Genomic DNA, 14,673 nt, shown 5'->3' on the forward strand with positions numbered 1-14,673 from the left:
ATTGCCTAGCATTTCAGTGCTGGACTGCCCCAGGGCAGGACAAAGACTGATATGTTTGGGATATTTCTTCTCTGTGAAAGATAGTGAGCTAAAGACTCTGGGTAAGGCTCTTGTAACCAAGACTAATGAGTCTCCCAGGACCCCCCTTGTTATTTGCACCTTGTAGCCTAAGGCATTAGGGAGGTGTCTTTTTCTTTGGGCAAAGGGGTCTCCTTGGGTAAAAGGACAGTGTAGGCTAACTGAAGTGCGTGTTGGGTCACTGATTCTGGCAGATATGCTCAAAACCTTTGGCCACCCTGTGGTTTCTGTGGTGGTAGCTGCTTTTTTGGAGCAGAAGCAGGGGAAGGCCCTGTCTTACCCCTGGACATAGGGACACAAACTCTGAATCAGGCAGTCTGTAAAATAATGGCAGTCACTCCTGTCCAAAACTTTGTTTTTTCTTCCTGGCACTGATGCCACTTCCAATGTGCTGTTGCGAGTGATACCATCTGTGAAGAGCTAGACTCATCTCCCCTTAGGTCAGCGTCAGAATAGCATGCCGACAAATCCGGACCGTTCTCCACCATTTGCACCACCTCCTCATTCCCACTATTACCTATGACAAAGGATCACCTTCCCCTTGACTCTTTCTCATCCAGGCATCATGTTCTGTAGCCTTCCTAACGCTTTAATGTTTGACTACAATCAGTGATTTAATTTTAGTGGATATAGGGTAGATCCTATGATGTGTTTTCCATTTTTTTTACAAAGGTATGTAATTATTATTTATTTTTTATTGTAACATTTCATTTGTTGCAAACTTTTATTACAAATTCTTCACCAATTTTTTGCACAACTTATGCTCAATAGTCTAACAGAAGAACTTTCTTTTTTCTTGTCCTATCAGTCTATCAGTCTTTCAGTTTCTTTGGTTCCATTTAAGCTGTCATTCCTATCCGGATTTTACGGCCAGTTGTCTCTTTTCCTGCTACAATTCATCATTGTGTCACCGCCAGAATCTTTCGGCTCAGCCCATTATTTTGTCAAGGTAGTTTATGATTGCACATGTGAGTTGCACCGACGTGCCACTTAAGATTCGAAACCACCAATCGTCTGTGTTGTCATTGGCTGGTGCAAATTTCCCAAGGTATAATGTCCTTTGATCTTTTAATTCTGGGCAGTCCGTTATCAGATGTTTCGTTGATTCTATCTTTACAAGGCAGTATCTGCATTTATTGTCTTTAGTGTCTCAATCTTGTTTCATGAACAGGATTTCTTTTGTATTGTACGCATTTAGCCGCAATCGCAGAGATCCATCGGGATGGTGTCTCGATGGAAATTGTTGTAAGTATCTTGGCATTTTTTCCAGTGCATTCATGGTTGGTTGGTCCTAGTTCAGGTGCTGTAGCTAAGGTGTTATACTTCTGCAGATTTTGGATCCAGTACCATTGTTTCAGTTTCGTTTTGGCAATTTGTGGCTGGGCCAAGAGTATGCCCATGTTTATGTCAGCCGCTCGAAGGAGATCGTTCATCTTCTCTGTCCAGAGTGTTGTCATTCTTTCATGTGCGTGGGATTTTGATGATGCTAGTATTTCATAGGCTGGTTCCGGCTTTATTGTGGTCATCTTCCTTAATAGTGCAGCTGATTTCCACTGCACCGTGCCATATAGAGCATCTAGGGCTAGTTCATGGCGAATGATTGTCAAGACATGTTTGTTGGTAGTTTCAGAACTCTTTTCCAATACATCCCTTCTTGGTAGGACCATATTTTATGGTCTATATTCCAACCGGCTTCTGCACCAAATGTAATCGCAGGAGTTACTTTTTGTAGATAGAAAATTTGGGCCGGCTTTAATGTGAATTTCCCATATTGGGAGTGAATTCTTGTACCTTGTAATGCAAATTCTCTGTATTAGATCTTGGACCCAACTCCATTCTCGTATGTAATGCTGCCTGTACATCAGCGCTTATCCCTGCTTTGTGGTGCACTGAAGTGTAACTGCATATCTTCAAGAAAGGTGAATGAAAATACATGTCTCTTATAGGTCAATAAATTTAATGAACACTTGGATTCCCTTTCAGCCTCATGTCAGCCAAATGGAATGCATCCCATCATCTCTTTAATAGACCTAATTCCAAACATTATGAATTGAGCAGCAGTCTATCAAGCCACACAGAAACAATTGTCTTCATCTGTGTGAAGTCAGAGAGTACCATGTGCAGTTCATTTCCTCAAACTAACAAACAATAATGAAACACAAAATGTGTGAACTTTACTGTCACTGGCTCCATGCGTATTAATGAACATCACAAGTTACTTCTATGTGCTCGTTTGGAACCCACAATAAAAGAATGTCCTTTTTAGTTGCTAATCCCCTTGTGCTACTAGACTTATATACCTCTGGAGGAGTTATTGGTGCTTGTGGTACTGACCGTTTGCCTGCTTCTAGTCCCCGGCTTCACCTCGGGCAATAACGTATAACTTGTGGCCCGCTCATTATCCTGCAATAATCACCCTTCATTTGCACTTTAAGGCTTAGTTGATATTGTATCTAAGGGATATGGGAAGGATTTACAGTCTTGCTTTCAGGATTGGATCGTGGAGAACCATACCCTCTTCAAGCTCTAGGATGGTTTTAGGTGGGGGTGTTGGCACTATGGACCAGGCCTCTATTCTTTTTTGTATTCTGTCCAGATGTATTATACTCAAGAAGAGAAGGCTGTGTATGGCCTTTATGGATTTCAGGTTGGCTTTTAACTCCATAAATTAAAGAAAGCATTTCTTGAAGAACCTTGACCAGACCCCCAACTGATAAAGGCAATGTATGGTCTATACTCAGAGAACCCATCTTCTGCCTGTTTCAGCCATGCTAGTTCACTCTCTGAGTCTTTTTTCAGTCTCTAAAGGACGGATCCTACATCATCATGCCACTGGCTATGTGCAGCATGACCTTGTAGTCCCTCCTACAATGCTGTTTGCAGAATTCCGCCTGTCCTGTCTTCTGCTGAAGCTTCTTTTTAATGTTGCCCACTGTCATGCCACCTCTTGGCATTTTTGAGTGGTCCCCTCAAACCCCACTACTGCACCAATATCCAATTTTCCAAGGACCACCAAGCCTTTGTTGGGAGGCAGATGAATACGTCATGCATAGCTTCAATGGTGAGAAGCGCTACTCATTGAGACAACCGTACCACCCTAAACACAGGCAGCTACAGCAGGACTTGGAGACAACCTAAGCTGAAGATGGCAAAAGCATTCAAGCTAACGTTGTAACAGTAACAGACACCTGCATTAGACACGAAGCAAACATGCACTCCACATGAAGAGCACGTACACTAGGTAAAATATTCATTTATACATGAAAAATATGTTTTGTTAGTATGCAATAAAATGGAGCTTGATGACAAATAAAAGTGTGCATGTGTTATCCTCGGGAGGATACCTCAGCAGCAACATGCTCGACTTGGAAGCAAGGCGACACAGAGCAACACAGGTTCTATCCCCGTGTCCGCACTTAGAAACCTCTGGGTATTAAGCGCATTATGAATAACCTATCATATCATATCATATGTTTCCCCAAGTGATGCAACTGAGCCATGGGTTACATTATGGTTTGTGGCTCACGGATGTTCTCTGGGGCACGCTGCCACGTCCCAATATCCGGCGGTCAAGTGGGTAAGGGAAAAGAGTCATGCTGGACGCATATGCCTTGCCTCATAGGGAATGTAGTTGCCTCACAAGCTGAGACTAAAAAGCCTCCCAGTGGACAGGGTCATGTGTGGGTGGATGGGCAGCTGGGGAAACTGGCTTGGTGATGACAGTACCTCGGTATCGGCAGAACGCGTTTTCCTATTTTGGTTTTTGCTCGACACCGCTAAAAGGTACTGTCTTTGTCCCGAACTGCTAAAATATGAACAGTTGGCGTGGGTGGCGCTGTGCTTTGAAATTCTTACAGCAAATACACTGATGTTTTTGCAATGAAAAATCATCGGATTCACCTCAAACACTCAAGCCCAATTTTCAGGAAGGAAGGCGTTGGGTCACCAGATTCTTTCGGAAGATGTGTAAACATGTGGTGGTGGTTTCATGTACCTGCTTATTTTTTGCAAGTTTGAAGTGTGTTGCTCCTATTTTAGTGCTCTACTTGACACGTTTGACCGTGTTTCAACTTTCGCATGTTTTGGGACTTCCACCGAGATGGCATACTTGCCAAAATTCTGTGACCAAAAAGATGTAGGATTTTTCAAGTTTCAAAAATGATACTTCGTATAACAATTACATCACAGGCATTCTAAAATACACAACCCCTCAAAAAGCACAACATGAAAAGATGTTCATATGTTTAAAATGTATAATTCTGAATGGTAAGTTAACACCGAATTCAATGACCTAACTTCACAGAAGGTAATCACACAGAGCTGGTGGGCAACGTTTGCCACTGCTCTGTAGCAGCAGCATTGGCAATAGATATCTGCAGTGCAAGATGAATAACTGAACAACAGGGCGACTGATACGCTCCTCAGTCTGATATGCAGATGCTGTGTGATGGTGGTACGCTCTGGCCATGGTTCCATTAAGACCTGTCTCGGCCAGAGTGTAGGGCAAAGTCACGTAGCTGTTAGGTCACTGGATTGGTCTGAGCCCATCACTCAAAGTAATCACTTACCTGCCCACCGCAGCGACAGACTAATGTTTCACATGCTTTGTCCTGAGCCAGTGTCAAGCAGCCTGCCTTAGAGTCGCATAAATTACCTGCCCCTGTAAAATGCAGTAGGATCTGTCACCCAAATCTGTAGGCAGTAGGACTGCTTACAAATCTGTAGCCTACTGCCTAAATCAGTAGGGTTGGCAAGGATGAGATGGCATTTGCTCTATACATCTGGGATTATTTTATGCCCTGTCAAAATGAGCGTTAGTAAACTGTTTTCGTAGGCGCGATCGATAATGTCACCCCTACATCTAGCACAGCGTAATGTTACTATGAGATGTCTAATTGTTCTGGCAAAGTCTTTGCGCCCTTTGTGTCAATTAGCAGGAAAGCAGGCCAAGAGTTATTACATTCGCATGTTCTATTCGGCGCAGCCGCTTCACAATAGCTGTTTTGTCAGTAAACTTGAGTGGCAATTTGATGGCATTGGCCGTTGCATTTGTGACAAACAGTGGCCTGTTGTTTTTTTATTTTATTTGTTAAACATCCTGCGTAGACAGAAAGGCTCTGTGCCCCAGTTGTATCTTTTGTGGAGGGCACAGTGTCATGGTAAATAATTCAGTGCTCGAAAGAAAGGGATTCGCCATTGAAGGGAAGTCGGTCTGGTGAGGATAATTACAGACAGATGTTCATAAAAAGGTGTTTGCGGTTGGCAAAGATGATCGCTTTTTTGTGGGTATGTTGAACACGAAATGCGTTGTATCCTTTCACAGAAAGACGCGGCCTCGTGGACCCCAGATACGCTGACTCAGGCCTTTCCTGTTCCACTTTTACTTCAGAGTAAGTACATGGCAGGTGGGAGGAGCTGGGGCAGCGCCCTTGACTCGCAACTGCGTCACACGGAAATGGATGTAGCAGTGATGACCCCTTATGATTAGGGTCACATGTTTGACAACTTCTCTGTGGAGGGGAGGACCTTTTCTTATTTTGCGAAGGGTGGAAGTGCCGTTTAGTTGAACAATCCGTGAGACTGATCATGATCAGCAAGTGTAGTTTCGGCTGCAGCCAAAGTGTTTCACTTCACTTTTTCATATCTCCTTTTGTAGCTTCAGGTTTTTTGGAAGCGTTAGAGAGTTGGTGAACATGTGCCGGGTAATGGAAAAGAAGTGTGATATAAAGTGATAAATGTGACACACATGCATTGTGGGCCCGATTCATGGAATAGTGCGCATTTATCCCGCGAAGGCTGCGTGCCGAGAAGGACACTGCGCAGGCCTACGGCAGAGTTCATTCTGTGTGCTCTGCTTATTCATGGAATTGTTTGTGCAAAGTAAATGCCTCCGACACATCCCCATGCAAAGCAAAAACAGCCAGAACAGCTCTTTGCATGCTCCCCCGGGGGCGAATACATGCACCCTTCAAACAGTGCGTGTGGTCTCCCGCAAGCAGGCCCGCATCTCAAGGACCCTGTAACTGTTACCGGCACCACGACAACATGTGTATGATTCATCGTAACAAGAGCAAAACTCGAAAATCTGCTTCTAAAAAACCCCTGTAAACCGTTCCTGCACGCCGATGCACTGCGTACCTGCAACCCTAAGTCAGATCGGAACCGCGGCTGCCTACATGCACCCTAAATCCGACACCCGATTTTAACTCTACGCAGTGAATCCTATGTGCAAGTGTCTGTACACCTGCCTTCGGGTGGCTGATAGTATGAGGGCTTTGCATGGCCATTTCCCCGCCGAGAGGTTGCGCGCTCAGATCCATGAATACGCATTTTTCCACGCAATAGTGGGTGTGCATTGGACGACCGATCGTAACGCCCACTTTTTGCTTTGTTCTTCCTAATTTTCTGTGTTTTCGCCCCCTAGCCTGCCCTCTGTGCAAGCCATGCCCACGCTCTGCGTTTTGTCACGCGCAAGGCACTCAGCCTCTCGCAGTGATGTTTTGAGCCTGCGCTAAGTACCCGCAAAGTACGAAAAAAGTGCTGTGCAGTCTATTCCATGAATCGACAAACAGAATTTCACATGCAGTGTGGCACGCAAAGTCCCAATTTTCCGTACAGATAATTCCTTGAATCGAGCCCAATAGTCAAATACTGCATCCTCTGTACATGGGAATTTGTCAAGTGCCTTAAAAATGTAGTGACGCTGCTAATTGAGTTGTGCTGTTGACCAATTGGGAAAGAGGAGGCAACTCCAACAGCGCTTTTGTCTGTTCAGAGCCATCCCCAGCCTCCTTGCCCGGAATGGTGGTTTGTGATCCATTTTGCTTTCTATTGCTGGAGATGAGTGTGGTCCCAACTGCCTCCTTTGGTTGTGGCCGGAACAGCAGTATCTCAAGTCCAGCGCAGAGCACATTTGGGGAACATGAAGACATCATGGCAGCGGTCAATGTAACTGTTCTTTGGTGTGTTGATGGCACGAAAGCTTGTCAAAGCAGTTCTAACACTGCAGCCTCCCAGGTGTCTGCCAGTGGATGAGGTAGGCCATCAGAATCTCTTCACTACCTTGGTTGCCTGCTCAGGCCTGAGCTAGTCAAGCGTCAGCCATCAACTCTCCCAGTAGCTGTAGAGCACTCACAGCTCCATGGGCGCACCCCTGGTCACGACCTGTGTTGACACAACACCATCTGACCTAACAAATGAAATGGAATATCACCATGAAAAAAATGTATTGTTTGTTGGGATGGGGTGAAAGGTGGCATTCCAGAAAGGTGCAGAGATTCTTGTTTAACATGTACAGTTTTCAAATCACCTCTTGTATCCTTTTCCTTGTCAATCATTTTATATGTTTGGTCCAGAGAAAGATTGATTCAACTTTTTTGACCAGGCCGACACAAATGCTACACAAGTAAATGCAAAGAAACTCAACAGAAAAAGCAAGCTTTTCTACAGGAAACCACCAACGGCTACCTCATTCTTAAATAATCTTATTCAGGCAACTCTAGCAGAGGGTATTACATCTTTTGACACCATTTTGTGAATTTTGTTTAATAATGTCTAAGCCTAAAGATAGGACACCTCAGCAGACAAGACCATGCTCACAAAGACTGCTGTGAGGCCCTGAAGACAGCGTTAACCCTCTGACAGCAATTGTATGCAAGAGCAGGCATGTTTGCTATTCTAACTTTCCGCTAGAGCGCTTCCCTCAGAATCCCAGCTAGACGTCTCGGAATAGTAGTTTTCGCTAAGAACGGCCATAAGATAGTGTTCACAGCTCAAGCAGTTTTGTGGATTTGGAGCAAGCAATGGCAAAACCAACACTTTTCTTTTTTGTATAATACAATTGTCACTTCTGTTGTTGCCATCAAATAGCCACATGCTCGCATCATATGACAGGTGTAGCAATAAGATGCCAGGTACGCCAATGCAGGTATTGCCATCAATAAAACATACTCACATGTAAATTTCGGTATTGCCATGAAATACCTGGGGCCAGAATACAGAAACTTTGCACCGGTGCAAGTGCAAAGTGTCACAGTATTTGCCCTAGTGGCAAAAACATTGGGACCATATTACCTTTGCACCATGAAAAGTGCAATTGTTCATGGTATATGTACTAGTGAAAGAAATGGCCCCAGTGCAAACATTGTACACTTTCAATGCATACCATTCCGTATTGGCACTAGAGCAAACTTTGCTCTGTTGCCAAATTGTATCGAAAGTGTAGGTTTTTTGCACTAGGGCAATTTCTTTCCTAGGCCCTATACCTTGAAGAATTACACTTATCATGGTGCAAAGGTTTTCTAATATGGTATAAGTAGACTGGGCAATTTTCAGTGTGTGCTATTCAGGGTCTTGTGAACTCCACTTGACCACTTGCATTGTCAAGTACATTTTAGATAGGTCGAGGACCATTCTCGTTGTACCTGACCTGCAGGGTGAGCTCCTCTTCTGGGATGTGTGTTTGCCATGTCAGGTATCGAAATGGTAGGACACCGACTAGCTTGTGGTGGATCTCATTTTATTCATCTATTTATACTGCGCCGGCAGCCCGCAGGCATCGGGGCACAAACAGAAACACGTTTAGACAGTACACAAAGAGACAGGACAGTTTACTCTAAGGTCTAATACATTTCCTGGCGATCTGTCCGGTGATGATGTGCAGGCCCTTTTGCAGTGCTTAATTTGTGCCAGTGGTAGGCGGTGGGGGCCACCGGAACTCTTTTTTGGGGACCGGAACATCATTGGGCAGCTGGCTGCGCACATGTAATTCCTTTGTTTATTCACACTTTAAGCTTTAACTAGTTTCGTCATGATCAATAAATCATTCACTGCTCTCCTTGCAGCGACATGGCTGGCTCCTGGCTGGCTGGGCCTACAGAGTTCAACACAACAACCAACAGCCAATGAAAACCAACATTCTGTTGTTACTATGCAGTATCTGATACATTCTATAGTAACACAGAATGTACATTTTCATTGGCTGTGTTGTTAACTTGTTGACTCCAGGCTCCAGCCAGTGAAATTACATGATGACGTGAGTGTGTGGGGGTGGGGGGGTGAGTCACGTGGGTCTCTGTTGTTGAGCAGAGGCAGGATTCACTTAAGGCGTGGCGTGAGGTAAGGCCAGGCCGGTGATCAGACTCATGTTCCGTTCTTCCGTGTGCTCGCCTCCGCGGCCCGGCCTACTTGAGTGAGTTCCTCAGGGGCGGGCACCGGGCAGGCCGTGCTTGCTGAACAACAAGTGAAACTTTTACTGTTGTTTGTCTTTTTTTTTTTTACACTATCTGTTGTTTGTTTGTTTGTGTTCGGCAGTTCGTGCCCGCCTGCTGCGTCCACCCGCCGCCGTGAAATGTACATGATTGCTCTGTCAATTGACATCATGACATCCACGGCGGTGGGCGGCGTGCCGTGCGCGAAACAAATGCCACCATGCGCCATCGGCCCGACTGCGAGTGTGCGACCCGACCCGCCCCCCGCACCGCACCCCCAACTCTTACTACGATCCACCATGATGTGGCCGCATTGCATTTGCAGCAGTGCCACACTGCCACCCCGCGGCCCCGTGGGCGCTGCGCCTGCTCCGCAGCTGCTCGGCTGGGCTGGCTGACTCAACGGCCGAGGCTGACTCAGCAGCAGGCCGCGGGGCCGCGGCAATGCGAGCGGCGGCGGCACTGGCTAATGGGATAATCTGCATGATGCAGTCAGATGAGATCCCATAGCCAGTGCGGCTGCTGCCCGGCCCCAGGGCCTGAGTGCGGAAAGCGCCCCGCCCCTGCGGCAGCCTTGGTCGGACTCGGAGTTCGGACGACCAAGGCTGCCAGTGCCTAATTACCTGCGGCGAATGCGGACACGGTCCATGGGCCATGGTGGCACACTGGCAGTGTGGCATTGCCCATGGGTGACCGTGTCCTGACACTAGTGCTGCCCTCCACTGGATGGGGCCCGACAACTGGTGGCACTTTACACATTGTGCCATAATGGAATCTCAGTCCATAATAAGGGAATCAGAGACCTTGAAGTAGGACCATTGCTCTGCATTATCTGTCCATACTCTAGGAATTGAGTCACATTGCGTTTGAGCAGTCTGGCTCACAGTACATAGACAACCACCATTTTTGATTTCACAATGGAACCCAACTCTTGTCATGTCACCTTCACTTTTTATCTGGAAAAAGTCTGTGATTTATTTCTTTATGTAGGTAGATCATGAGTGCATGGTCCCGAGCGGGGTTGGATACGGAAGGGTTCAATGATGTGGAGAAAGAGCCAGAAGCAGTTTGTACTTTACTATTTATCAGTGGCTTCCCTAATACAGACACGACATTGCCATGTTGCATCATGTTGTTTAAAGCGTTTGCGCCAACTTTAAGTGGCACCTTTATAGGTACAGAGTTTTTGCTGTGTAAATTGTACATGATTCTCTTCAAGAATCAGAACTAGGGCCGGAGAGTTTACCTTGAATGAGTCTGCTTCCAGTCTCCTCTAGATGCCGGCTACTGCACTCACTAGCACTCTGTGCAGTTACCGGGTAGAAAAGCTTTCCGGCTGACTTCCTGGTGCGACACACAAAACAGACTGGGGTCTGTAACAATGCTGTGCAGCTCAACGAGCTATGCTGGCAACTGCACTCACCCAGCACTCTGTGAAGCCGCCGGGTAGAAAAAGGATGGGTAGTTGGACAGGGGTCAGAGAGGCAATGTTCACAATGACATGGGCAGATGTTAGTAGGGGAGTGGTGGGGTGGGGGGGTGCCGCTTGCCATGATCTACAGCAGCAGAATGGGGAGAAGGAGAGAGTGTGCACAGATTTGGGGCATGGGGAAGGAAGGGAGGGAGGTAAAATGGAGTCTTCAGTGTTTGGCTATTAAGGGATCTCGAAAGGCAGCAAGACCAGGCAGTAAACCCCTGATTGGTTAAGGCCCTGAATGACATCAGAGGCCTGGTGCTAACTGGGCATAATGCAATCAGACTTGTTTGCAGCGTGTGAGGAGTAAAAGCAAAGGGTAAAAGTGATTTTGCCTGTTTCTATGCCCACTTCATTGTTTAGTTGAAATCTGCATGCAGGGGACCCAGCAGCGCATAAGGGCTACCATTGGATGTCTGCTGCTGCTGTATCCAATTAACATCCTTTTTACAAAATGACCTCCCGGAAGGCTGCACGGTTACAGCTGGAGTCCTGATCCCCACACTACCTTCATCAAGATTGTTTCCCATTTTCTCTGTTTCACCCCCTCCCCATCGCTCCAAACATGTATGTCTTGCTGTCAGTCTCCCTCATTCTCTGTCTCTTTATGCCTTGTCCCAAATCTCCCTCCCTCTCCCATTCTCACACTCAAACTCCACCTCTTTCTGTCTGCCCCCTTCTCTCACGCTTCAACTCCCCTCTCAAGCTCCGTACCTCTCCTGCCCTATCTATTCCATTATTCTTCCTTTTCAACTCTGTATACCCCTGTCTCTTGTTCCTAATAGTCTTTCTTGATTTACTCCTAATCGTGTCTGCTTTTCTATTCTTTCTCCCTCTCTCTGCCCCCCTCTGTGTGTCTCTCTCCTCCTCTCTCTCTTTCAATATATATATATATGTGTATCTGCTTGTGTGTGTGACCGCACAAGCGTGCGCCTACACATAATTTCCTCTCTCCCATCTAACAAGTGTGGTCTAGAACTTAGAAGTGTGTTCAAATGCACTCTTTTGCCTCTGGGGTTGCCGGAATGCTGGAACCACTACGCCTACCATAACAAGTAAGTGTTTTCCAACTTCAAAGTATTATACTTTCTCAACCCATGTGTGCCCTTCCCCATCCATCCCACTACTAGCCTGTGCCAGCAGTTGCTGCAGCGTCAAACATGTGACATGGAGCAGCAGCAGTGTGATGGGCTGCTGGTGGGCCGATATAGGTAGGTCTAGTACTGAACTGGCACGGGGGCGCGCGTCCGCACTGCGGGGCGGCGCTGCGCCCAGCATCATGGGGCCAATATTTTTTGGGCACTGGCACTTATTTTTTTACAAATTAAGCACTGCCCTTTTGTTTGCACCTGCCATAATGAAAGAAATGTGTAATGTCAAGAACTGGCGGCATCAGGAAACCAAATCAGGGCAAAGTGGTATTCCAGCAGGAAGTGGGCTGTGAGCGTCAAGTGGTGCAACAGAGGTGCCCACAGGACTGGCCCGGGACTGCCTTCCATTAGCTGAAAAGATCTTTGGTGTGTGCCAGGGGAGGATGCTACTATGATTATGAAGGCCATATGTGGCTGGAAGACCTTGCAGCCGCAGTACTGCTCTCCCAAGAACAAAATGGGTCCTGGCAGCAGATTGTCCCTGCGAGCCCTGTTTTGCAGCATCAGACAGGGCGCTACAGCGACATTTCCTTGGAGTCTTTGTTCCACTACAGAAGGAGCCTTCACAGCAGCTTCTCAGCAGCATACCATTACCCTAAAGTCCCTGCAGCAGAGAGTTCTCAGGTTGTTCCAAGCCACGCCTGATAGCTCAACCAGTGCTGTTTTTGATAATGCATTTTGGTACTTAGGGTTTCATTAATAATTGAATAATTTTGATTGAAAGTTCCAGAATGCTAAGAGAAAAATAGAAATGGCTACAATACTCACACAGCACATGGGAACGCTTGATAGCTGTGGCATCTCACCAGACAGACAGGTCACTATAGCATCATATTCCTGCTGTGCTGCAGGACGCGAGGCCTCACAGCAGCACGTGCTGCAGTCAGTGGTGCACTGCTTCGAAGGTCATTCTGCAGCAGGAGCAATTAGGGTGGTTAAATGGCCCCCTTTACACCATGGTTCCAGGTCTGAGCTTAAACGTAGCAAATGATTGTCAGGTGGGTTGTTGGAAGTAGTTTACATAAACTGAACAAAGACTACATTTTCCATGGTGCAATAGCAAGAGATAGACACAGCATCATGGTCCTCCTGCAATGCCTACTGAACCACAACAAACAAGGCGTCAGGGCATCAAGTCCATCATACACACTGAAGACTGGGCTCTGCTGAACCCACACCCTAGTTGTCCTTGCTGTCATTACATCAAAACCTAGACCATATACAGCCAAATCCTGAGACGCTTCCTGTCCCTCCCTTTCACCCAGCAACTTACAAATCGGTATGAGCTGCTGTGTTCGACGAATTTTAATCATAAAAAGAAGCCTGCCATCGGCAGTAGACAAGGGTGAGGTGGGGAGGTATACAGAGGTGGTGATGTGGAAGGAAAGGCACTTAATTTGGAGCCTCTTTGATGTCAGAATGAGCTTGTGGTATTTCCCATAATTTCAGCAAATGTTTGATGAAATGCTGTACCTGTCATTGTGTTCAGTTATACTAAGAGCGTGATGAAATGCTGCAACTATAACTGTTTATCAGCAGCAAGGGTATTGGCTGCATCTTGCATATTTGATAGAGGGGAATCAAACGTATATGAACTTAATTAGGAAACATCTAGTGTTATCATTTTGCGGGCACATGTATTTCATCATTCGGGGATGCACCACAGAGCCTGATTAATCACAACCATGAATAATGATTTAACAAAGTGATTGCCAAGAGCATTTCATAGGATAGGTATATGAAGGCAACATTGGTCCCCATGTAAGCAGAGTACAGCTCTACAAGGCCTATGTTTACCCGTGATGTGATCCTCATTCATTGTTCAGTGTGATTACCCTCTCTGGCCAGGCCAGCTCCCCCACATTCCAAATTGATCGAGAGCATATTTACCCTCTTTGAGTGTTTTGCAGTGAGGTTCTGGTAATGTTTCTTCATCTGTCACCAGGTTTTGTTCAATAGAAGAGTGTTATCTGATCCATTTCATGAGTCGAATGCATTTCTCTTAGGTCGAATAGATAAACTAAATTACTCGATCTGCACGTCTCGCAAGATTTTTCCTGCACATCTCACATTTTTAGAGTTACATATGGAAGGCTTTTCAGCTCTGCAATAATATCTATTGAATTTCTGACTTACTTTTTTCATATTTTCTTGCAGAACCTGCCCGAAGGAACTGGGGCTGTCGGATCTTTGCAGCTGACTTACATATCAAAGGTAATTGCAGCATTTATATTTTTATTTTTTATTTGTGTTTTTAGTATACAAAATAACTACACAATGTATTCATAAACGGATACACAATTCATTTCATAGATTTCATACACAGTGTAAACAATATAAAACCCATAGTCATCCCTACATTTCACTAACACCCACCTGATCAATTATCACATAGCTGGACTCAAAAGAATATTCTCACCACCAACCTGCTGTAAAGCATTACAAATCTTTATAAACAATGTCACTAGGGCTACAATAAGTCAGATTTGTGACGTTGTCATTAGTCTGTTCCAAAATTCCATAGATACACCTGCCGAGGGCAAGTGCACAAAAGCCCAAGAAATAATGTTCCATCAGAAACTATGGAAGGACATTTAATTACAACATTTTTCAAATACCCAAACTAAGACCAATCCTTTCCAATGTGGGTAAGCAATTGAATCTACATTTGAAGTACCACCTGCAGAACTTCTGTGCAGGGAACTTTCTCAGGTAGAGTCTTATTTCCTTTGTCAGAGTATAATAAAGTGCATCATTGCAA

General features: G+C 45.7%; 1 protein-coding gene across 3 annotated transcripts in view; it reads left to right on the forward strand.

Moving 5' to 3' along the window:
- PLEKHA2 (pleckstrin homology domain containing A2) overlaps positions 1-14,673 on the forward strand; it is a 1,084,343-nt gene that overhangs the window by 483,450 nt on the left and 586,220 nt on the right. For all 3 annotated transcript variants that reach the window (XM_069617914.1, XM_069617916.1, XM_069617915.1), the window contains one exon: positions 14,070-14,126. In XM_069617914.1, the coding sequence (XP_069474015.1) occupies positions 14,070-14,126 (57 nt within the window). The remainder of the gene's footprint in view (positions 1-14,069; positions 14,127-14,673) is intronic.

Source organism: Ambystoma mexicanum, chromosome 10 (genome assembly GCF_040938575.1).
Source record: "Ambystoma mexicanum isolate Mex_15411 chromosome 10, UKY_AmexF1_1, whole genome shotgun sequence".
Classification (NCBI taxonomy): Eukaryota; Metazoa; Chordata; class Amphibia; order Caudata; family Ambystomatidae; genus Ambystoma; species Ambystoma mexicanum.